Genomic DNA, 22,735 nt, shown 5'->3' with positions numbered 1-22,735 from the left:
CCTTGGCGGCGCGTGGCTCCGGTCACCTGGCAACCGCTGGGAACCAGCCCGGGGGAGGCGCCTTTGCTCCTTCCCGCCGCTAGATGGCGGCTGGCGTCACGTTGATGCCCTATGCGGACCTGGAGGAGTCAAGTGAGGTCTCCGTTAAATGGGAGCCCCAGAGGCAGGAACTGGAATTACACGGCTCTTTAGATCCGTTTTCTCAAGGTAAGAGGCCCTTTCTGTGGAAGGGTCATGATCTCAAAAAGAAAAACACATTGGAAGTCACATCCCTTAAACGTGCCAGGAAACTGAGTCCCGGATCACGAGTTTTAGGCCAGCCTGGGCTACCGAGTGAGACTCTGTTCCCTAAAACAAAGACAAACGTATAAAGTCCCCATGATAGGGACTGGAGAGATGGCTCAGCTGCTAAGAACTTTTGTTCATTCAGAGGACTGGAGTTTGCTTCCCAGCACCCAGAGTGTGTCTTACAACCATCCGTAACTCCAGTTCCAGGGCATCCATTGCCTATGCCACCTTCTGACCTCAGTAGGCGTCAGACACCCACAGTACAGAGACACATGCAGGCAAAACACTCATATGCATAAAATCTAAAGGAAAAAATTTAAATCTCTCCACTGTAATACTATGGCATTTTTTAAAAGGACAATAAAAACAGTGCTTATTCAACTCCATGAGTTTCTTTTTTTCTCCTCACCCCCTCCCTTTTTTGAATATAGTTTCATGTAGCCCAGGCTGACCTTCAAACTCAAGATGTGGCCAAGGATGACCCTGAATTTCTGATCCTCCGGGTTGCTGGCATTAGAGTCATGCAGGTCACCACAACATCCCAGAGGTCAAACTCAAGGCTTTGACTTCATGCATACCCGGCAAACACTCTACCAACTTCAATTTTATTACTGAAATAATAAAAAAAAAAAAAAAAACAACTTTAGTAAGTGCATCCTATCTGTAAAAGTGATCTGTATATTTGTTGCTGGGAAGGGTAGTTTCAGTACAAGAGAACAGGGTGGGGAAGCATTGAGGAGCTGGAGAAAGTAAAAATTTAGAAACATATTCTGAGGAGAAAAAAGTAAGATACAGAAACGGAAGTAGCCAAGGAGCTGAGGAGCAAGCTTATTGCCTTTTCCACCGTTTTAAATACAAGATTTTGTAACGCTCTCTAGAATGCAGTCCCTTCTGAGTGTCCGAATAGCACAGGCATTCTGTACTTGCACTAATCTGGTCGGCACAGGCGTGGATGGCTATTGCACATGTGATAGGCACCTAGTGCGCATGAGCTGCTAAATATTTAATTTCACCATTGTGATTAATTACAAGTTAAACAACCTCAGGTGGCTAGTAGCTATTGAATTGAGCAGTTAGATTGTATATGATCAACCCACCTGCCAGATGTTGTCTCCCTGTAGTCACAATTCCAACATCTGCATTAGTTTAATAGTTTGTTTGGAGAAATATAGTAAGTTACCTGACTAAACTCTAGTCCACTTCCTTAAAATTGACTTCTGATACCTCTCTTTTCCAGTGAATTTCCTGGGCAGATAAGATTTGGGACACTTGAAATTGCTCATATGTTGCAAGAAGATCTTAACTTTTATAATGTCTTGAAATTTGTAGCTGAATATATATTTATGCTCTAAATATTCTCAAACATTGTTATGTGACTGGGTGGTGAACTAGGAAATAAATAAATATATTTATGTGGTGTTTGGCCTTAATACACTTATTGGTTGTATTAGCAATTTCCATAGCTTTTTTATTTTTAGATTTATTTTTTCTTTCTGTATAAGTGCCTCTGTGTGTGCCTCATGTTTGGTGCCTGTGAAGGACAAAAGAGGGAGTAAGAGTCCCCTGGAGCTGGAGTTACAGGAGGTTGTGAGCCTCCTTGTGTGGATGATGGGAACTGAATGCCAGTACCCTGGAAGAGCAGAAAGCATTCTTCCACACCGAACTGTCTCTCCAGCCCATATTCCATCATTTTTCAAAGACCAAATTTATCTTACTCAAATTATATGTATCTACTAGAATATAATTTCTGTAGGTAAGAGGTTTTTATTTGTTTTGTTTGCTGATAATATTCTCTTGCCTAGTCATGCTCATATATGAACATTTAAAATGTATATTGATGATTGTTTTGTTGAACTCCTTCATTTGAGTTCTTGGGAGATTATTTTATTTCAGATTGTGCCTATCTTTCTAAACTCTGCTTTATAGCTGATCATAAAATCTTTTAGATCTCAAATTTTAGAATTTGCATTTCCCCTCTCAAGTTATTCCTCGATGATTATTTGCAAACTTGGCTGGCTGAAGTAATCTCAGAGGTAACTGATAAGGAAGTGCTGTTCAGCAACATCTAAGTTGCTTTTTCTTATCTTCAAATTTCAGCACTTAAGGACTGGGTTCAGCTCAGTGGCAGAGTGCTACTCTACCATGCTATAGGCCTTGCACTCTGTCCCTAGCACTGGGGGAGGGGCAGGAGTTTATGTCTCCATCTAATTTTTCTGTAATTTGTAGAGATCTAGGAAAGAGGCAAGAGGAGAGTTAGAATTTGTTCCCAGTCTTCCATCTTGATCCAGTCTGCTATGCTTTCAACCACATATTGAACACTTTTCCTCTCAAACACAGACAGCTTGCTGGAATCATATGATCTAATTTGGAAATCTCTACTTCTAAGGTGATGTCATATTAACCCATCCAAAGACTTGGCTCTATCTTAAAACTGGCATCTGTATGGCACATATGGGAACAAATTTCATTCTCCTCCAAATTATCTTTTAGATTTTAAATCTTTTAGATTTCAATATTAGATCCCCAAAGTATTGAGTTTCTTTTTGTTTGTTTGTTTGTTTTTCTGAGTCAAGGTTTTTCTGTGTAACAGTCCTGGTTGTCCCAAAACTCAATCTGTAGACCCAGGCTGGCCTCAAACTCACAGAGATCTGCCTACCTCTGTCTCCCAAGTGCTGAGATTAAAGGCATGAGCCACCCCTGCCCAGCAAGAATTGAGATTTTTATGTTACAGATTCCAGCAAACAGAAAGTAAGAAGAATTTAGACAAATTTTTGTTCAACTGTCACAATTGGGAATGAATTCTCTATTATAAATCTAAACATCACAGAAAAGGCTGTTAGATGCACAGAGTCACATGCAGACATGAACATACCTTGAAACTGAAAAACAAGAAAAGAGAATTTCGGGGAAGAGATGGAGAGCAGACAGCTGTCCTGTTGTCGGGGCCAGGACAGCGGATTGTCTGAGGAGAGCTGTGAGTAGGTAGGAGCGCAGTGGTGTATTCTGAACTGGTCATCATTTTCCTCAGTTCACTGCATGACCCTGTGTTTTTAATAGTTTTGTGTAGTGTTAACAAATGTGTGCCCTCAAGTTTCTGCCACGACAGAAAAGGCACAGAGCTCCATCTCTTCCCATGGTCCTTTCCTAACCAAATCCATCTCCTTCCCACGATCCTCCCCATGGTGCAGTCTTAACTATCACTAATTTATAATAGACATGATTACAATGATCACCTAAGTTATTTAAAGATGGCTCACAGCAGTGAGTGGTAGAACCTCTAGTCCCAGCACTCTGGAGGCAGAGGCAGGAGAATTTCTGTGAGCTCGAGGCCAGCCTTGTCTACATAGCAAGATCCAGGACAAGCACTACATAGTGTTGTGGGAATTCGCTCCGCCAATGACCTTGGGGTATCTGGCCTGATAGAGGCGTGTTTTTTTTTTTTTTCTGGGTATGTGACTGCTTAAAACTGAGGAGGGGGCACGCGCTCAGTCTCTCTTGAGGTGGTCAGAAACCAGAGGGCTGTTCCACCCCCAGATAGAATGGAAGACAATGATGACGGTTGTTTACTTGTTCTATGTCCGTGAGTGTTTTTCTGCCTATTTTATATCTTAATAAATCCATTGATAACCCTTTAACAGATTCTCGTGGATTCACTTAGCAACATAGAGAGACCTTGTCTCAAAAACCAAAATAATAGTAATAGTAATAATAAATTAGTAATAATAAAAACAAATAAATGAAACAATGATGATAATAATAATAATAATAAAGCAGCTCACAAGCATTTATCTAAGTGTCAAATGCATGGTGTTTATATGTTACCTGGAGACTAAAAAGTTGGATAACTCTAGTAGAAGTCAACCTGCCTGCCCTCCTTCTCTCTTTCTTTTGAGACAGTCTCATTAAATAGCCCAGGGTGACCTTGAACTTCAGTCCTCCTGTACTCTGGGAATACAGGTGTGTGTACTATGCCCTGCTTCAAGTCCTTGCCTTTCAGTGGCCCAGCCATCAGCCACTTTATATATTCTTGCAGTACAGTTAAAATAACTGTCTATCAGCACTAAGACCACACATACTAAACTCTACCTGATGCTGTCTCTGGTCTTCATTGTTTCTGCAATTTTGTCTCTGCCATTACATAGAGCTAGATAAGCTCCAATCTTTCCAAGTTTGGGGTATTGGAACTTTTTTGTAGGTTTTTTTTTTCTTGTATGTTTTTAAGTCAAGAAAGGGAACTATGACCAGTTTCTGTTAGAAGTTGTACTTCTAATTTCCAGTGTCCAGTACATCACAGTGCTGGGGTTTCATATGAACATGGTGAATTGGGTTTGCTTCTGATGTACAAGTCACATGGAAGTCAGTTGAGTCAAACGACAAACCATTCCTGTTTTATTGGTCCCAGCCTTCTGAGCTTGGCTGTCTTGGCAGGACTAGATGGTCTTGGATGACCTCACCCGAGAGCCTGGCTGGGTCATGGTGTGAAGGCTGGGAAGACACACATCTGGGAATATGGACTAGCTATAATTTTTGTTTGTTTTGTTTTGTTTTGAGACAGGGTTTCTCTGTGTCCCCTGGCTGTTCTGGAACTCACTTTGTAGACCAGGCTGGCCTCAAACTCAGAGATCCACCTGCCTCTGCCTCCCGGGTACTGGGACTATATGCATACACCACCACCACCTGGCTCAGTGAGGTTATTTCTGTAGCATCTCAGTCCTTTGGATTTTTATAAGACTTTAGGAAAATGTATGTGTTTTGTATTTTGAAAAGTACGTATGGTAATATGACATAGGAGTTATATGATGACTATATATATTAGTTTACTTTTATTTAAATAGCTGAATTTAGGAGTGATCCATGAGTTCTAAAAAGCCTTAGTTAAATATGAACCTTTTAACTCCCACATATAACCAAGTTCCAAAAGTCACTTAAGAATTTCAGAGAACATAAAACCATATTTATTTTCAACATATACAATCAAGAATTACTAGAAAAATAGGATGGTTGCCAGGCAGTGGTGGCGCACGCCTTTTATCCCAGCACTCGGGAGGCAGACAGAGCCAGGCGGATCTCTGTGAGTTCGAGGCCAGCCTTGTCTACAGAACAAGATCCAGGACAGGCACTATAAAAAAAGAAAAAGAAAAAGAAAAAAGAAAGAAAAAAAGAGGATGGTCATAAATTTTAAGCGGAAAAGCTTGTATTTTGCTTTTATAGTATTAACTCACCAGTTTGGGTTATTGTTTGACAGTGTTTACAAGACACCAGATATTTAAATAAGTTTTAAAAAACCTTGGGGGTTGTAGAGATGGCTCAGTGGTTAAGAGCACATGTTGCTGTTGCAGAGGACCTGGGTTCAGTTTCTAGCACCCACATTGGGCAGCTCACAAGCTCCAGGGGGTCTGATCCCCTCTTCTGGCCTCTGTTGGCAGCTACACACACAGCACACAGACATACATTCACGTACACACATGTGCACATAAAATAAAATACATCTTAAAAAAGACTCTTAAAGACTAATTTACTTTAATTTTATTTAAACTATTTATACAGATAACCTTTATATTTTTGATCATCTTTATTTATAAAGATTTATTTAAACTAGAAATCTAAAGCATTTTGGGAGTAAATCAAGGTGGATTATCTTGAGAATGTGAAGCATTTTGGGAGTGGTTAGTGTTTTTGGGGTGTTCCCATCCATTGCAGGTTTTCCTGTCCAGGGCTCTTCCCAGGCTCTAAGTAGACCAGGAAGAAGCTGTGGAAAGTCCTCTCTTCTCCCTCCCCGCAGTGATACTTGAGGAAGAAGGTGGTGCCTCTGTGAAGTCCTTTCAAACATCTCCATTACAGAACATAAAATTGAATGTACGAAGTGTATGTGTGGGGAGAAATACTACTTGGCTTTTAGGCACTGATGGAATGCCATTGTGGGGGAGGAGGGCTTGCTGTAACTCCACTCTTACCTCCGTTAAATTCCCGAAACTTCACTCAGTCAGGGGAAAGTCTTCGAGGCCACTCAGACAAAGGAGCTTTGGGATGACTTTGAATCCCAGCAGATTAGATGCCTAGTGCAGCCAGAGCAGGAGTGTGGGCCAAGGGTGCAGAGATCTTAGCTCCACCCTGACCCAGGAGCAGAAAGAAGGGAAATTACCATCGACCTATACAGCATATCTACGCATCAGTTTAAACAGTCACAGCTAGTTTGGTTTTAGGGAATAAATCCAAATTTTTCTAGATAAAAATTTAGTGTGTCTATATTTCATTTTCATTGTGTAGTAATGAGATTATCCCAGAGATGAAATAAGTTTTCTTTAAAGTTTAAGCTTAGAAAACTTAGTTTACCAGCTTTTTCCTTATTCCAATTAATGATTCTCAAATAAAAATTATAAAAATTTGTCAACCTTAATGACATGCATCTTATTACTTCATATTAAATTGTCTTAATTTGTAGTTAAAATTTTGTTTTAGGTTAACAAAACTGAAATTAGTTATGTTAAAGAAGAGGGAGACCTCTATAGCCTTATTTTAGCCTATAAAGCAGGATCATATAGTTATAACTAACTCTGAAACAAAACAAAACAAAATATTTTCTTCCAGAGCTCGGTTTGTAGTGTAACCAGCCATGTTTCCTCTTAGAGGCGAGTGGCCTCTGTGAAGTTACCCATCACACTATGTGCACGAGTTACAGTTCTGTGGGAAAGAGGCTGCCTGTTTACTGAGTTTAAGATTATATTGAAAAAAAAAATAGAACGAGTAGTTTAAAACACCTTCATTTATGATATTATACCAAATAGACCCCGTCTGGGAACTAAGTTTATAATCTCTTAACCCTTGCACAGTACTTAGGTTTATTTAGTTATCTCTGTGTTACTTTATGTCCAGCCAGGATTATATATAATTTATATTTATTTTTCTAGAAGGCATTTCAAAAATTATTTCTTTTTCTTAAATTTATTTATTTATTTGTTTGTTTATTTATTTTAACATTTTGAGACAGGATCTCATTACATAGCCTTGGCTGTTCTAGCACCCACTATTTGGACCAGCCTGGCCTCAAACTCACAGAGATCTGCTTGTCTCTGCCCCCTAAGTTTGATCCCAGGATCAAAGATATGTGCCATCATGCCTGGCTTTATTTCTCTCTATATATATTTATTTATTTATTTGGATGTATTTATTTATTATGTATACAGTGTTCTGCCTGCACATATGCCTATACACCAGAAGAGGGCACCAGAGCTCATTACAGATGGTCGTGAGCCACCATGTGGGTGCTGGGAATTGAACTCAGGACATCTGGAAGAGCAGCCAGTGCTCTTAACCTCTGAGCCATCTCTCCAGCCCCTTTATTTCTTTTTTTAAAGATATATAACTTTTACAAAGCTGTAACACAACATCAAAAACAGGATTTTTTTGTTTATTTTTGAGATCGTATTTTAATTACACTTCTCCCTTCCCTTTCATCCCTCCAAACCCTGCCATGTACTTCTTCCTATTCTCCTTCAAATTCATGGCCTTTTTCTCAATTGTTACTGCATACATATATGTATATGCATATATATTCCCAAATATAACCTACTGAGTCCCTATAATGTTACTCGTGTGTCTGTTTTCAGGGCTAATCATTTGGCACTGGACAACCAGCTTCAGTTTTGTTTTTTTAAAGAAAAGGTTAGCCCCCAGATTCTAGTGTACTTTAATAGAATTACCATATGACCCACAATATGCCATATATCATTCCTGTGTGTTTCCTGGAAGAAATTCAAGTTAGTGTGCAATAGAGACACCTACAAGCCCAATATATTGCAGCACTACTCACTATAGCCTGTCATAGTTTAGCTTAGGTGCTTGTCAGTGAGTGAGTGAATAAGGAAAATGTGGTCCCTGTATGTGATGGAATTATATTCAACTGTGAAGAAGAATAAAGTGATGCCACTGGCAAGAAAATAGACATTACTAGAAATCATCACATTAAGCAAAATAAGCCAGTTTCAGAAAGACAAATGATGTGGTTTCTCTCATACGTGTAATCAAGATTTGGGAAGGGGCTCGAAGAGGAGGGAAGATGGGAAAGAAAGGGTGTTGGAAGGGGCAAATATGATCAACGTATGTTATAGGCATGTAAATAAACATCACAGTGAAGCCTAGTATTCTGTATAATTAAAACATGCTAAAATAGTAAGTAAAAAAAAAGACAAGATGGAGTATTTTTAGGTCCACTTTCTTACACTTTCTAAGAATGTGACATTTTGGGTGTCATCTTATGTTTTAGTAAGCCTTGGGCCCAAGTCTTGCCAAAGGATGATGGGAAAGAGAATACAAGAATCATTAATTTGAAATTAAAATTTAGTTTTAGAAAAAAATGACGTAAGCTGTATTAAAGGAGAGAAAGTGTTGTCTTATGTCCTTATTTTAGCCTATAAAAAAGAATCACAACAATATAACTAATTTTGAAACAAAGCAAAACAATATTTTCTCAACATGTTTTCAGGCTGATTCCCGAAAGGGAGAAGGTAGAAAGGTGATGTCAGGCGTCTCTAATCTCCGTGCAGTCATCCCTTTAGGAACTCTTCGTCTGCAGGCTCAGCTCTTATATCTGTGTCAGCATAGAATTATGTATTAGATCATTTGAGCCAAAGGCTTCGACACAGACTAGAAAGACCTATCAGCCATTGAGAACACTTGTTCTTTCAGAGGACCTGAATTTGATTTCCAGAACCCACGTATTGGCTCACAACCATTTATAACTCCAGTTCCAAGGGCTCCAACACCGTCTTCTGACACCGGGCAAGCATATGGTGAACAGACAAATATGCTGGCAGAACGCCTATATATGTAATGTAAAATAAATAAATCTTAACATTTTTAAAAAGTTTATTTAGTGATTATTTTTATTCTCTTTTGATTTCTCCCTGAACTTCACAGTAAATATTTTTTTGTGTGTGTGCACATTATTTAAGCAAAAGTCCTTTTGGTAAGTGATTCATATCCTTTTTCTAAGTTTTTGTTGTTTCAGATTTTACTTTTATTTATATGTATGTATGGGTGTCTATAGTGTGTGTGTGTGTGTGTGTGTGTGAAGAGGCCAGAAGAGGGCATCTGATCCCCTGGAACTGGAGTTATAGGTAATTGCACGCCACCTGCTGTGAGAGCTGGGGACCAAACTCACAAGAGCAGTACACACTCTTACACCATCTCTCAAACTCACAAGAGCAGTACACACTCTTACACCATCTCTCAAACTCACAAGAGCAGTACACACTCTTACACCATCTCTCAAGTCCCTCTTTTCAGTCTTGTAAATCTTTGCTCTTTGTATTTTGTGCTTCTGTTGTTGAGGTTGGATGTTTATAGTTGTTCCATTGTCTGAATGTACTTTAGCATTCTGTTATTTACTTGTTATTATCTGTTAATATTACTAATCATAAAATCTGTTTTGTCTGATACTCAATGGACATTTTATATGGCTCTGTATGGCTCTTATTTACATATTTGTGCAGTTTAACCTACAACGTGTTTATTTTAGACAATACATGGTTTGATATATTTCCCACACAGTCTGTATTAGTCAGCTTTATGTTATTGTTCAAAAACAAACAAAACCCACTTAAAGTAATAGAAGGGCTGTGTACCTCAGAGTTTTGGAGGTATCAATGCACAGTTGGTTGACTGTTACCTTTGGCTCCGTGGTGAGGCATATCTTATGGTGGGAACTCATGGTAAAATACATTTCTTATTTCTGTTTATTTTGTGTATATGTGTATGTTTGTGGGTGTGTGCACAGGGGTGCAGGTGCCCTTGGAGGCCAGAAGGAGGCAAGAATAGCTGGAGTTACAGACAATTGTTGAGTTACCAGATGTGAGTGCTGGGAGCTAAACGGAAGTCCTCTGCCAGAACAAGTCCCCTTAACTACTAAGCCATGTCTCCCACCCCTGTGAATAGTTTTCAAGTTTATTAATATTTGGTGGCTGATCTAGAGATTATAAGATACACGTTTAATTGATGTGAGCAATCAGATGGATGCTGATGTGCTGGTAACAGAATATAACCAATTTTCTCCACCACAGTTGTACTTCCTCCTCTTGCTTTTGTGTTTGGAGAGGCAGTCCTCGGGGTTCCTAACTTTTTCCAGGAGCTCTTGCTAAATGTGCTAGATTGCAGGGTTTACCATCTTCTGACACCAACCTATTCCTGCAGCTAGAAACTTAGTGATCCAAGTGTACTACTGGGGACTTCTCACCGCCCATGGAGGAAAAAGGAAGTTGGCTCCGCTGCTTGCTCAAAACACTTGCACCTTTTGCCTTTGGCTCCTTTCCAACAGAGCAATCCATCATACGTGTGTGTGTGTGTGTGTGTGTGTGTGTGTGTGTGTGTGTGTGTGTGATCGATCTGTGTATCAACCCTTGGGAACTTAGAGGGAAGGTGAGCCTTGCACACATGCTGATGAATTCACAGCTGGTTCTTGCTGTGAATGATCAAAGGCTATGACTTCCAACTCTTCGGCATTTTCCCCTAACAATGTAATCCATCTACATGATGATTCTCTTTGTTTTTATCTTACCTGTGGTTCATCGATGCTTGATTTTCTTAGATTTTTTTTCAGGCTATTTTTAAAAATCAAATCATTTTTTTCCCCTAGCAACTTGCCTGAGATTAAACTCTAGACTCGTTAAACTCTGAATTTTGTCTTCATGGTGTGCAGCCAGTGTGTCTTTGCTCAAGCTTTATTCTTAGGTTTTGGTCTGGTTCCCTATAAATTGCCAAGTGTTTACTATACTTTAATGGAGGGTGCTATATTTGGATGTAGCTTGTCCATGTAAAAACTCAGTTTGAACTTTGGTTGCCAATGTAGAGAATGGTGTTAGGAGGTTCTGTCCTAAGAGGCATTAATGTTTTTTTTTTTTTTTTTTTTTTTTTAACAGAACTGGCTTTGTTCTCAGGGCTAGATTAATTCATATTCATATTAGCATATTGTTATAAAATGTGCTGAACCTCTTTGACCCCTCTTCTCCTTCACATGGCAGAATTGCCACTTTCGCAGCACTCCCATTCTGTGAAAAATGATGTAGCACAAAGCCTCAGCTGTTGTGGCTACCCGCTGGAGAATTTCTCTGCTTCCACAGCCATGAGCAAAAATAAATATCATTTCTTTATAAATCATCCAGTCTCATGTATTCTGTTATAGCAACAGAAAACAAAGACATCAGCCAATGTTTTAGGGGGGAAAAAGTTCTCTGAGTCCATTTCACTCTCTGTCTATAAATTAGTGTGTGTTAGGGCTTATTCTCAGCTCTCGAGTCTGGCTCTCACTTTTGCTAGGTTCTTTTAAATCACTAGCGGAGAGATAGGAAGACCTTCTGTCCATGCAGAGAACTCCAGTAACTTTCTGGATGGTCTGCCTCCAGACCCCACTGGAACTACAGAGCTGTGAGTCTCCCTCTTTCACGCCCAGGGACTGTGCTGTGCCACTCTGTCTGACAAGCCTAGCTTCCTCCTCCCAGTTGGGATGTGAATCAGACTTGTCTGGGAGGAAAGCTGCTGGTCTCCATGGCCAGCCCATACTGGCAGAGCTTCATTTTTGCCAAGCTTGTGTGTTGGAGGTGGGAGAGGAAGCAGAAGACAGTCAGGAAAGCAGGTCACAGTTCCCATTGTCTTTACCCAGAGTTTTGGCAGATTTTCAGAAAGAAATGCTTTCCAGCTTACCTTCTGACTTTGTCTGATTCTCAGTGTCTGGAAATGTATTTGATAGTAGGAACCTTTATCTTCTCTCTTGATAATTTTTAATTATTAATTTTATACTTTAATTATTAATGTTAAAATATATTTATATTAGTATATAATCAAATAATGTGATGATTATATAATTAATAATAAAAGCATTGATATATTTTAATACAATGTATAAATATTAATAAATATTTAATAATTTAATTATTAATCAATATACTTTAAATATGTCCTTTACATACATTTAAGGCATGACAAAACACAAATGCTGTTTTTTTTTCTTCATTCTTTAAACAAAATTTAAAAAGCTCAAGAGGAAAGATAAAGACCATTGTGCTCTCTTGTATTTTTGGCTCTGGTCCCTCTTTATCCTGATGCTCCCCAAGAAATCCACCTGCCTCTGCCTCCTGAGTGCTGGGATTATAGGTGTGGACTACCACCACCTGGCTCTTTCTTGGAATTTAACTCTCTTAGAGTTCATCAACTGTTAGGTCTCTGTGTTCAAAATTATCGGTGTCATCCCATGGAAGAATCCTTTAGAAGTAGACGGTTCTTGCTCAATTCCTCATTTGTAAATTCAGGCCTTGAGCTTCCTCCAGGTTGAAGTGGCATTGTTTCTCTATAGGCACAAACTGTCCAGGTACTGGCTCACTTCTAGCTGCAGTCTATAGCTTCTGATCTAGGAGCTTTCCAGAACGTGAAGTCTGCCCCCCTGCATCGTGTCCCCACCCCTCACTCCACCCCCCACACCCCACCTGCGCTTCTTTCTTTTTTTTTTTTTTTTCCTTTTTTTAGATGTTTTTTTTACCTAATTATGTGACTTGCATGGGTTTGTCCAAAAGCATGTGCACCCACTGTGGAGGCAAGAGTGGGTGTTGGATCCCCTGGAGCTGGAGTTCCAGGCAGCTGTGAGCTTGGGTGTAGAGAACCAAACCCAGCTTCTTTTCAAGTGTGTGTGCTCTGAACTGCTGCGCTCTCCCAAGCCCCAGGACAGTGAAGTTCAGTAGCAGTGTTTCTGCAGTAAGTTAGGCTCCAGCACAGGTTCAGAAATCGGTAAAGACCCTGTTTGTTCTATCTGGTGATGCACCTGAGCAGTCACATCGGGTTGTGAGGCTTATTTGCTAAGACATGGAGCTCTAACATTTGGAAATGGACTCACATTTACTATCCACAGGGTTTCTTGACCTTCAGAATCCAGCATGGCTCGGGTATGTGGAGTTTTCCTGTTTATCTGAGGAGAAGAAAAGGAGAGAGTCATTTAATTAAGAGAGGTTTTCTCTTGACAAACCCGGATGACCACCCGAGCACAGGGCTTCCATCATGTTTGCGTTCAGGAAAATTCCTTCCCCACCGAGAGGAGTGGGCAAATTTAGCCTGGAAATGACCCCCAGGCCCCTTTTCGTGCTTGGAAGTTGTGTAAGAATTCCCTGCAGATAATTTACATGCAATCATTCTTTTTAACATCGTAAAGATTTATTTTAATCGTTACCCATTTTATTCATGGAAAGAATCCTCACCCATCCATCTCTTTTATGAGTTGCCAGTGTCAGAACTTAAAATGTGGGGGAGTATGATTGCTCTAACGCCTATCTCCTGTTTATTGGCAAAGTCAATGCTTATAATCCACATTAATATAAATATTTATAATTCCTTCAAGTACATGCATTTTGTTACTTCAGCCTACAAGTATTATTACTACTAGGTGAAGGTTTCCCTTCTGGTCTTCAGACACACACACACACACACACACAAACACACACACACACACACACACACACACACGGGATGGGACTGGACAGTGACCTGCAGAAGGACTGGCAGCTCATTCAGTTCTGCATTATGTATTTTAAAGAAGATTTTATAAGTATTCTTGAAGTGGGCGGCATATTCATGGAAGTGAGGCAACCTTTTTGGCCCTCCTCAATTACGGTAGATTGAATGTGCCTTTCAGGTATTTCCCTTCGTGATTCTTGTGAAATGTCCACAAAAGAGGCTCAAAATCACAGTGCAAATAGTATTACAATGAAGCCCGGTGCTTTGAGCATGTAGACCTTCATTAGTGTTCACACACGGCCATTAGGGCAGTCTGCCAGGGCTCTGCTGATATAGCGGGAAGAATCCACCTGCAGCTTCAAGGATGATTAGCCACAAGAGGCATCCGATCATCAGGAGGTACAGCTGCATTTCCCTTGATTACCTCATGTCTAACTCCCTGCCGTCCGCTCTCAATATCTGTTGGCATAACTTTTCTCATGGATAATTACAACCAACTGTGAAGTAAAAGCATTCCTTTGCAGTTTAAAAATGTTAGATATTGTGGGGTATGGTGGCACACATCTCTAATTCTAGCAGATGCAGGTAGATCTCTATTAGTTCAAGGACAGCTTGGTCTGTATAGCAAGTTCCAGGCAAGACTCTACCTCAAAAAATAAATACATAAAAACGAAAATTTGATTTCAAGGGTTCTTGCAAAGATCAGAGTTTGATTCCTACCTCCCGCTTTGGACCACTCATGGCCACCTGCAATGCTGGCTCCAGGGGGGAGTCTAGTGCCCTCTTCTGGACATCGTTGGCACTTCTGTGCACATGTACACGGATACACAGTATATACATAATTAAAAATAAAATCTTTTAAAAATGTAAGATATAGGGGACTGGAGAGAAGGCTTAGCAGGTAAGAGCACTGCTGCTCTTCCAGGGGTCCTGACTTCAATTTCCAGTAACCATGTGGTGGCTCACAACATCTATTATGGGATCTGATGTCCTCTTCTGTCTGATGCCCTCTCTGTCATGCAAATAGATACCCTGTTCTGTCATGCAGGCATACATGCAAATAGATCACTCATATGCATCCATAAATACATCTTTAAAAAACAAAGACTGGAAATAGACAAATGGCAGAAGATTTTTATTTTGATAGAGGTTCTCTAAGCAACATCCTCAAGAAGATGCTAAAATAATATCTCCTACCTATGTGGTTGTTTCTAGCAGTCTGATAGTAAAACTATAACCAGGCTGAAGCTTTCATATTTAAGATAATAGTTACATAAACACCATCTTAAATATGAAACATAGACTATTCATCTAGACATTCTGTGTAAATTAAAGTCTCTTCAACCCACGAGAAATTAAATCTTTATGTTAGTTAATCTTAGTTCTAGGTTTGTGATATGGAGCAATCTAGATTGAGAATATAAAACTAATTGCCTTGTAAGGCTAAGTGCCAAATTTATTTCATATTACTTGGATTTTCAATCTTTCTCTCTCTTTATAAACATATATTTTAATTGTAGCACTTAAAATACTGTTCCTACCAGTCTACAGAGAAGCATACTATGGGCCCTGAAAATGATCTCTGGAAAATGACTTGTCTTCTCCTCTTCCTCATCACTAGAGACGTTTTATAGGGTTTCCTGTATAGCCCAGCCCAGGCTAATCTCAAGTTAGCCTCAGACTCAGTCTCCCAAACCGTGTTTTATTGTGTTTTTTGTTGTTGTTGTTGTTGTTGTTTGTTTGTTTGTTTGTTTGTTTCAGGCAGGGTCTCCTGTAGCCCAGGCTGGCCTGGAACTCAGGAGGAAGCTGATGATGCCCTGGAATTCCTGACCCTCCTGCCTTCACTTTTCACATGCTAAGATTATTCACACCTGGCTTGCCTGGAGGTTTTAAAAACTAGTTCCCATCACTGTCACTGGGAGCCTGTGCTTTGCTGGGCAGTCAGGCTGGAGTTGCTGCATCTGTTTGCTACTCCTCAGAGTTCAGGAGGGCAGTGTCCACTTCCTCAAGATGCTGTGATAATGTGTCGCAGGGAGAGGCAGAGATAACAGTTTCACAGCAAAGCCCGGTGGACTTGCTTTACTGCAAAGGGCAGCCCCTTTCCTTCCCTCCATTCTGAGTCTTCCTGCTCCCCACCCACTGCGGGAGACCTGAAACAATGGGGCAGCAGTGAGAATGGCACCTTTGTGTTCGCTCAAGGAAAGTTTGTATTTAGTAATGACATTAACCCTCCACCTTCTGCTACTTTGTCCTGGATGAATAAGAATGGTAGATGCCTGTTTAACCAGAGGTGGCACGTTTACAAAAAGTCTCCCTTTCCCAAAGCTGCTTTCTGAAAACTAGGAGGCCAGCCAAGCCAGGGACTCCACACAGGTTGTGAGCTAAGGCCTATTCAGGATTACTGTACTCTTAGTTCTCCATCTATAATAAGGCAGAGATCTTGAAATCGCCACAGAGAAATAGTGATGATTTTGCTAATTCACTGGCCTTGGTTATTGAAACACCGGTGATGTTCCACTAAGTATTACTTACTATCATCTAATGGTATGTCCATCACTGCTGTACATTTCTCCATTGAAAGGGAAGTGAAAGGAGAAAGGATCATGACTGGAGACATGTTGCTGGACTGTCCTGTCGGTGTTTAGGCCTATGAGGAAGTGGTTGAAAAAACAAAGCACCCTGCAAGGAAACAATGAGAAAAAAAACAACCGATAGCTTTATTGGAAACTGGTTTATGTTGTCGTGGCTGAAGCAAGCCACCAGGTAGAGAAACAATGGAGGAATCTGTTAGAAGCTGACATGTCATTAGGCTTATGTTGCTGTACCCCCACCTCCTATCCCCCCCACCCCCGTGTGCGATGGAATGCAGGAAGGCTCTGTGGGGGGCAGTTGGGCGATGCTCTGTCTTGAGCCATATTTTCTGCCTGGAGTATAAATAGAATATAGACTCTTTTTTATTGGGGAGGGAGGATTAGTGGAAATAAAATAATTATCAGTAAATCCTGCCTTTGAGAAAGTTTTGTGGTGGTAAATATTTGTTTAAGTGTCATCCTAAATGAAAGAAGCAGTGGAGGAAAATTGTCCTATCTGTTTCTCGAATGCATTTAAAATTGGATTTGCTCCTGACTTCTGAACCGGTAAGAGAATACCGACGCTGCACCCTCGATTTTCACAACCCCTGCTGCTGCTGTGGTTGTTGCTGTCCCGCCCCTCCTGCTTTGCCATGTTTGTGGGTCTCTATTATAGGTGTCTGTAACCAGACCAGGCTCACAATGGCTTCTTTAGGTCAATAGGACCCGCCCCATTAGAAGAGTAAGAAAACAGACTTGACTGCTAAGGATTTACCTAACTAGCGTTTTTAACAACTGATCCAAGCCAGAGCTAGAATGCAACTTTCTATTTAGAATTTCTCTTCCAATTGCTTAGACTGCCAGGTAATGCTTCCAAGTTCCTTTCCAGTTTCACTGGTTTTAGCTAACACCTAAAACATAATGTCTGTTGTAGCGACACAGGGCTGTTTGAGGTTTTAAATGTTGAAACGTGGAAATGTCTGAATGCAGAAGCCCTGGGTGTTCGCTGCTCACTGTCTTCTTCCACCTTGTTCCGTGTCCTGGTTGGCTGGCCAGATGAAGTGCATCACGGGAGTTCTAGTCAGGGTGAGGAAGAGAGTGAGATCTGGCATTCATTCTCCACCTCCTTCTACACATCGGCTCTCACCACTCTAACTGAAGGAACAGTGGACCTTGTGGCTCCCTCTCCCACAAACCTAACCTCCCTGTTCCTTATGCTTGATGGTAACTCCTTTTGACTATATTTGGCATTTTCCTCCCAAGGATTCTTTCCAGCTACAAAATCATGCTGAGCCCATGCACAGGGCAGGTCACAGGCACTAGACAATCCAGAGAAGGTCCATGTAGTGATGGTGCAGGTAAATTGGCAGATAAAGCCTCCACTTCTCTTCCTTTGGCTTGGAGCATCTGTAAGCTGGTTCTAGATCCTCTCCAGAGGTCCTGTCAAGACTGAACTTCAGTGGCACTCAGCAGTCTGCTTCCGTGTTAGCCTTCCTCCCCAGGTCATTTCCCCACACCTTTTCCAGTGCCCCCTGAGACTGCCACCACAATGCTCAAATCGAAGCCTCAAGATTGGCTGCGGAGAAGCCTGCCTCAACACAGAAGCCACAGCTATTGTGACATAGCTACCTCCTTACGGCCAGCTGTTGGATTCTGGGAATCTCTACTTCCTCTCCTTGGGTCTTCAGGGCAATGTAGTTCTTCAGGTTCTTCATGGACACAGAGCTGTTAACTGGAGATCGATTCACCGCCCTTGTGAACACAGCCTTGGGACAAAAAGGGGCAGTGGAATCTTTATGTAGGTAGTACCACTGTGCATTCTTTTAGTTAGGAAGATGAAGCTAACAGCTCTGAGTACCTGCTTGTTCCACAGAGGTGCACTTCACATACTAAAACTGTGGAGGTACTGTGGGCTAATCAAATTCTTGGAAGCAACAAGGGGTCAGTCAGGGCAGCAATGGTTGTCATGCAGTCGTAACTATGATGTCAGAAAAAGCTAAGGGGTTGCCTGTGGGGTTTCCTCAGGGCTAGAGACTGCTGTTAGAGGGGAGCTGGCCCTGGTTGCGCTCTTCTGGGAGGCAGAGTAGCTTGGTTTGCCTGTAGCACAGCTCTTAGGTGACGCTCATCCTTCTTAGTATAGCAGAGCTCTTCTACCCCAGGCTGCCTGATCTGCTTCTTTGTCTCTGGTTTTGCTGTGGCAAAAATACTTTTTAGGAATTAATAGCATGTTGGAGGGACCACTGAGAGGGATGTGCACTCCCAAATGCGGTGCTGAGAGTTTCTGGTTAGGACCTTTTAGAGGATATAGCAGGAATAATAAACTGGCCTTTCCCTGTGGAACTTCGGCTCTGGTAGTCATAGAAGACTGGGTAGGAACAAAGGGGAGTTTAAAGTGAGGAGAAAGAACAGCATCAACATGAGTGACGGGCTCCTTTGAGAAGTCATTAATTAGTATGCAAATATATATGGTGATTCGTGGTCGTTTTTTAGGACAGATTGGCTTAGGGCTCACTGTGTGGCCAGAGTAGCTTCAAGCTTGTGGGGGTTTTCCTTCTTCAAACTTCCACATACAAAAAAGATAGCAATGCTTTCCATCATTATACTAATTACAAGGCTACCTACCACAACCTTGCGTCACACCCACACCTCCTCAGATCGCCACTGTTTCTGTGACCCAGTGTTGGTTCCTGGTTCTGTTTGCCTGATTTGGCCTTTACCACTTCATGAGCAAATGGGCCTCAGTTTGGTAGAACATTCTTTACTTGTGCACACAGGGTTCAGAAGTGCCTAGGAATTTATCTTCAACTTTTGCTCCTAGAGAAATGACTGACAGATGCAAAACTATGAAGTTGAGTTCTCTTAGCTCTCTCCAGTATAGTCATTTCAGGTAATTCCATGTCTTTGGTGTTTGGGGCTCTAAAAACAATTCTGGGTATACAACTTTGTTTACATATCCCAGGTATTTACCAAAAGTGGTGTTTCTACATGAAAGACATCCTCCCTGAGTCTATTTGAAGTTGAACTAAGCCACTCTTTACAATGGTAAGATAAAGTAGTGGGCCTTGAGATGTGAAGGAACCAGAATCAAGGACATCTGTGCTTCCTTTTAGCCAATACCTACTGCTGTCCTATGATGTGCAGGAACTTTGTAGGATTGGGTATTAAATGGTGAACAACTGAGCTATCCTGGGCTCATCTAGCAGAGGAGTGAGATGTTAAACGGTGATCTCATATGTAAGTCTTTTCAAATTGAGTAAGTGCCACCTAGGACAAGTGAGGAGCTCTCCAAGGGGGCACCTGGGAGACTAATTTTAAAATTTGACAGCTTTTTTAGGAGAAAATTTGGTTATTAATTTTTAAATTTTTTCTTAATGTTTAGATGATGTGTATAACCCTAAACTCATTGTAAAGAGTTGCTTTTGCACTTAACACTTGGAGTTGAATTTTATTATAAGTAGCAATAACTGTAGAACAGCTTTTTAAAAAAAGGATTTTATTATTTTTTTAATCTATTGCTTCTGTGATGCTGGGAATGGAACCCAGGTCCTTGCTTATCTCAGGCAAGATCTCTGTTCCTCAGCCATGACCCTAGTCCCAGTTACTCATTCCCTCCGAGTTTCTAACTATTCTCTATCTTACTGTTTCTTCCTACATCTTATTTGGTAATATTGTCTAGATGACATATTTTGGCCTATTAGCCACACTTCCTTTCTGGTCCAGGTCCAGTGTAGAGTGTTAGAAGGTGGGTCTTTGGTGAAATGATGAAGAGAAGAGGACCCTTGTGATAGAATGGGAGACATGTAAGTATGCAACATAGTCACATTAGCAGGAAATGCTGAACTCACAAGCCTGTCATGCTACGGTATCTGGAGGCCCTGAATCCCATCCTCACAGTCACTCAAAACTGAAAGCCTACCGGATGTGATTAGCAAGAGCTGGGACTTCTGGAGTAAGGCAGTAGAGGAAGACAGAGAAAATGGAGGAGACCGGAGGTCAGAAGTGGATCTCCCTGCTCAGAAGAGTTCTCTGTACATGGTCGGTGTTCAGGAATGTCTGTTGAATGGATAAATACGTTCATGATGCTCATCAGGGCAAGACTTTACACAGAAGAAATCAAGCCATTATTTTGCATCAACTTCTGCAATACTTAGGTTAATGTAATAGTCTAATTAGAGTTTTTTTCTAATCATTACCTGTGCCTGCCTGGGTTCCCAAATGCTAAGGGTTCAGTTAATAATAGATTCTATCTTTTCACAAGAGGACTGTCAGGTATTAACAAATATGAGGAGAGGCAAATCTATGACCAACAGACATGAAGAAAGCCAGTGAGTGCCAAGCTGAGGCTACAGGGCTGAGTCCCCTGTGCTTGCTCAACCCAGGAATCACTTTCCAAAGGCTTTGGAAACCACATCGTCTCCCAAGTAAAGCTAGGTGCATCAGTCAGCCGGGGTCTGAGAACCCGTTGGAAGCATGAGTCAAAATGGGCAAAACTGAACAGTGACATGCATAACCCTGTTGGTGAGAGGGAGAAAACCTATTTCTTCTCACCTCAAATGAAGACTTGTCACAGGCAGGCAGACCATAACCATGCTGACCTCCTGGGTGTTTGAATGGATAGCTAGAAGAGTAAAATCTGATTTATAATTAGTTGTCCCTATCACAAATTTCAGAGAGATCACAGTATTCAGTGAAGGTCAGATATCAAGTAAAGGGCTAATTACTTAAAGACCTCAGACCTCAGCTGGGCTGAGAAACTCCAAACAGAAAAGTTGACTTGAGTGATAAGACCTGCAGGCTCTTAGGATCCTGGAAACTCCGATAAAAAAGATCAACACACCAACCACCATTGGCATTTACAACATTGAAACTGCAAGGAACACACCTGCTGTTGGAACCTTCCACCCCAAAAGTTCTCTTTTCTGCCCTAGAAAAGCCCCCAATCTCCCTGCATCAGGGCACACAGTCTCCACTCCCATGGAGAGATTGCTGGCCTTCATTGTTCTGATTAAAGGACAAGGTGCTTCCATAGAGGGGAATTTTTTTTGATGATTTCCATGTCTCTTCCATCAATACCAATCTAACATTAAGTACATATACAAAACATTAGACTAAGTGCTATGGGATGTAGGAAGTCTTGATGAAGACAGAAGAAGAATTTGTATTCAGGTCCCAGAACTTCAAAATAAACTCCGGGCTGTATGCATGAAAATATTACTTCTGAAAAGCCAGGAGTACGTGGCCTTACAAGGGACAAGCCACTTGAAACTCATGAGAAACTAATTATAATCTTAGAATTGGAAGGAGAAGGAGATGCTGGGAGACTTGAAAGATTTATGGTTTGAATGAGACCTTAAAGGATGAGCTGGAATAACCCCATAGGCTAAGTGAAAAATCCACAAGTCTGTAAACGTAGTCTCAAAAGTCTAAAAATTGTATTATCTTTCCCTGTACCCGCATTTCCTCAGGCTCTGCTGGCCCTAATATAGAGGGAAAGAGGGGGCCTGATTTTGGCATTTCTCCTTGGCTTGTCACCCCTAGCTGATCTCTGCAAAGGTGGAGGCCTTAGAAGTGACAAGAGAGCTTCCAGCTGGAGCCTGGCCGATGCTATTGTCTTTAGGAGCTGGGTGTGTGAACCCTACTTCTGAGGTCATCAGCATGACTTGAAGGGCCTCTTGTTTCTCAGAACTTTCCACTGCCTCCTAGGACTGTGAGAAGATAGAGACTTATGCCCTTTGGGATCCTGGCTGCTTGGAAAGTCCAGTCCTCTGGCAGTTAGGGCTGGTGAGTGTGGTCAAACTTGAGCGCCAGCTTTCCTGCCGCGGAACGCTAAGTTTTCTGGCAGTATTCCCATATCATTTAGTCCGTCTGGGGAAGCCCAAGCCTTTTCCTTCCTTTTTTTTTTTTTTTTTTCCTTCAAGGCCTAGACCAGCAATCTTCTCCTTCCTGCTCTCCCCCAGTGCGAGTTTCTGACATCTCCCCAGAGACACTCATTTGGAAACTTTCTGAGCCAGTGAAGAATCAACTTAGAGGGCTTTCCTTCCCCTGACCAAAGGGAATATTGTGTGTCATGGAATGGAAAGATTTGAACAGTACTATCACATCGAGGATAACAGGCCACTTGCCTGTTTTGGCACACAGCCCAAGTTTGCTTTGCTTTGCTGAATGTGGATACAATGGGTTCTGTTTGAATAAGAAATCATGTGTAACAGACGCTTTTGCAAAACCCTGGTCACTTAGCAGTTACTTCAGTAAAAATGTGCTTCAGCGATGGGCTTCAGTACAAAAGCTGCATTTGAACTTTTATACAATATTGAATTGAAAACATTGGTAAATAAAATTTCAATTTTAGAATAATTTTTCAATTTACAGAAAAGTCATAATAGTAA

At 41.2% G+C, this 22,735-nt stretch overlaps 1 protein-coding gene across 1 annotated transcript in view; it reads left to right on the top strand.

Annotated features, from left to right (window-relative positions):
* Positions 1-20: 20 nt before the first annotated feature.
* Positions 21-22,735, top strand: part of Entpd1 (ectonucleoside triphosphate diphosphohydrolase 1) — a 112,934-nt gene continuing 90,219 nt past the window's right edge. Inside the window, exon 1 of the mRNA XM_059258284.1 lies at positions 21-207. Coding sequence (XP_059114267.1) covers positions 84-207 — 124 coding nt within the window. The 5' untranslated portion in view covers positions 21-83. The remainder of the gene's footprint in view (positions 208-22,735) is intronic.

The sequence above is a fragment of the Peromyscus eremicus genome, chromosome 1 (genome assembly GCF_949786415.1).
Source record: "Peromyscus eremicus chromosome 1, PerEre_H2_v1, whole genome shotgun sequence".
NCBI classification, from domain to species: Eukaryota; Metazoa; Chordata; class Mammalia; order Rodentia; family Cricetidae; genus Peromyscus; species Peromyscus eremicus.
The sequence above is the reverse complement of the archived record's forward strand: the minus strand, read 5'-3'. Positions and strand labels throughout refer to the sequence as shown.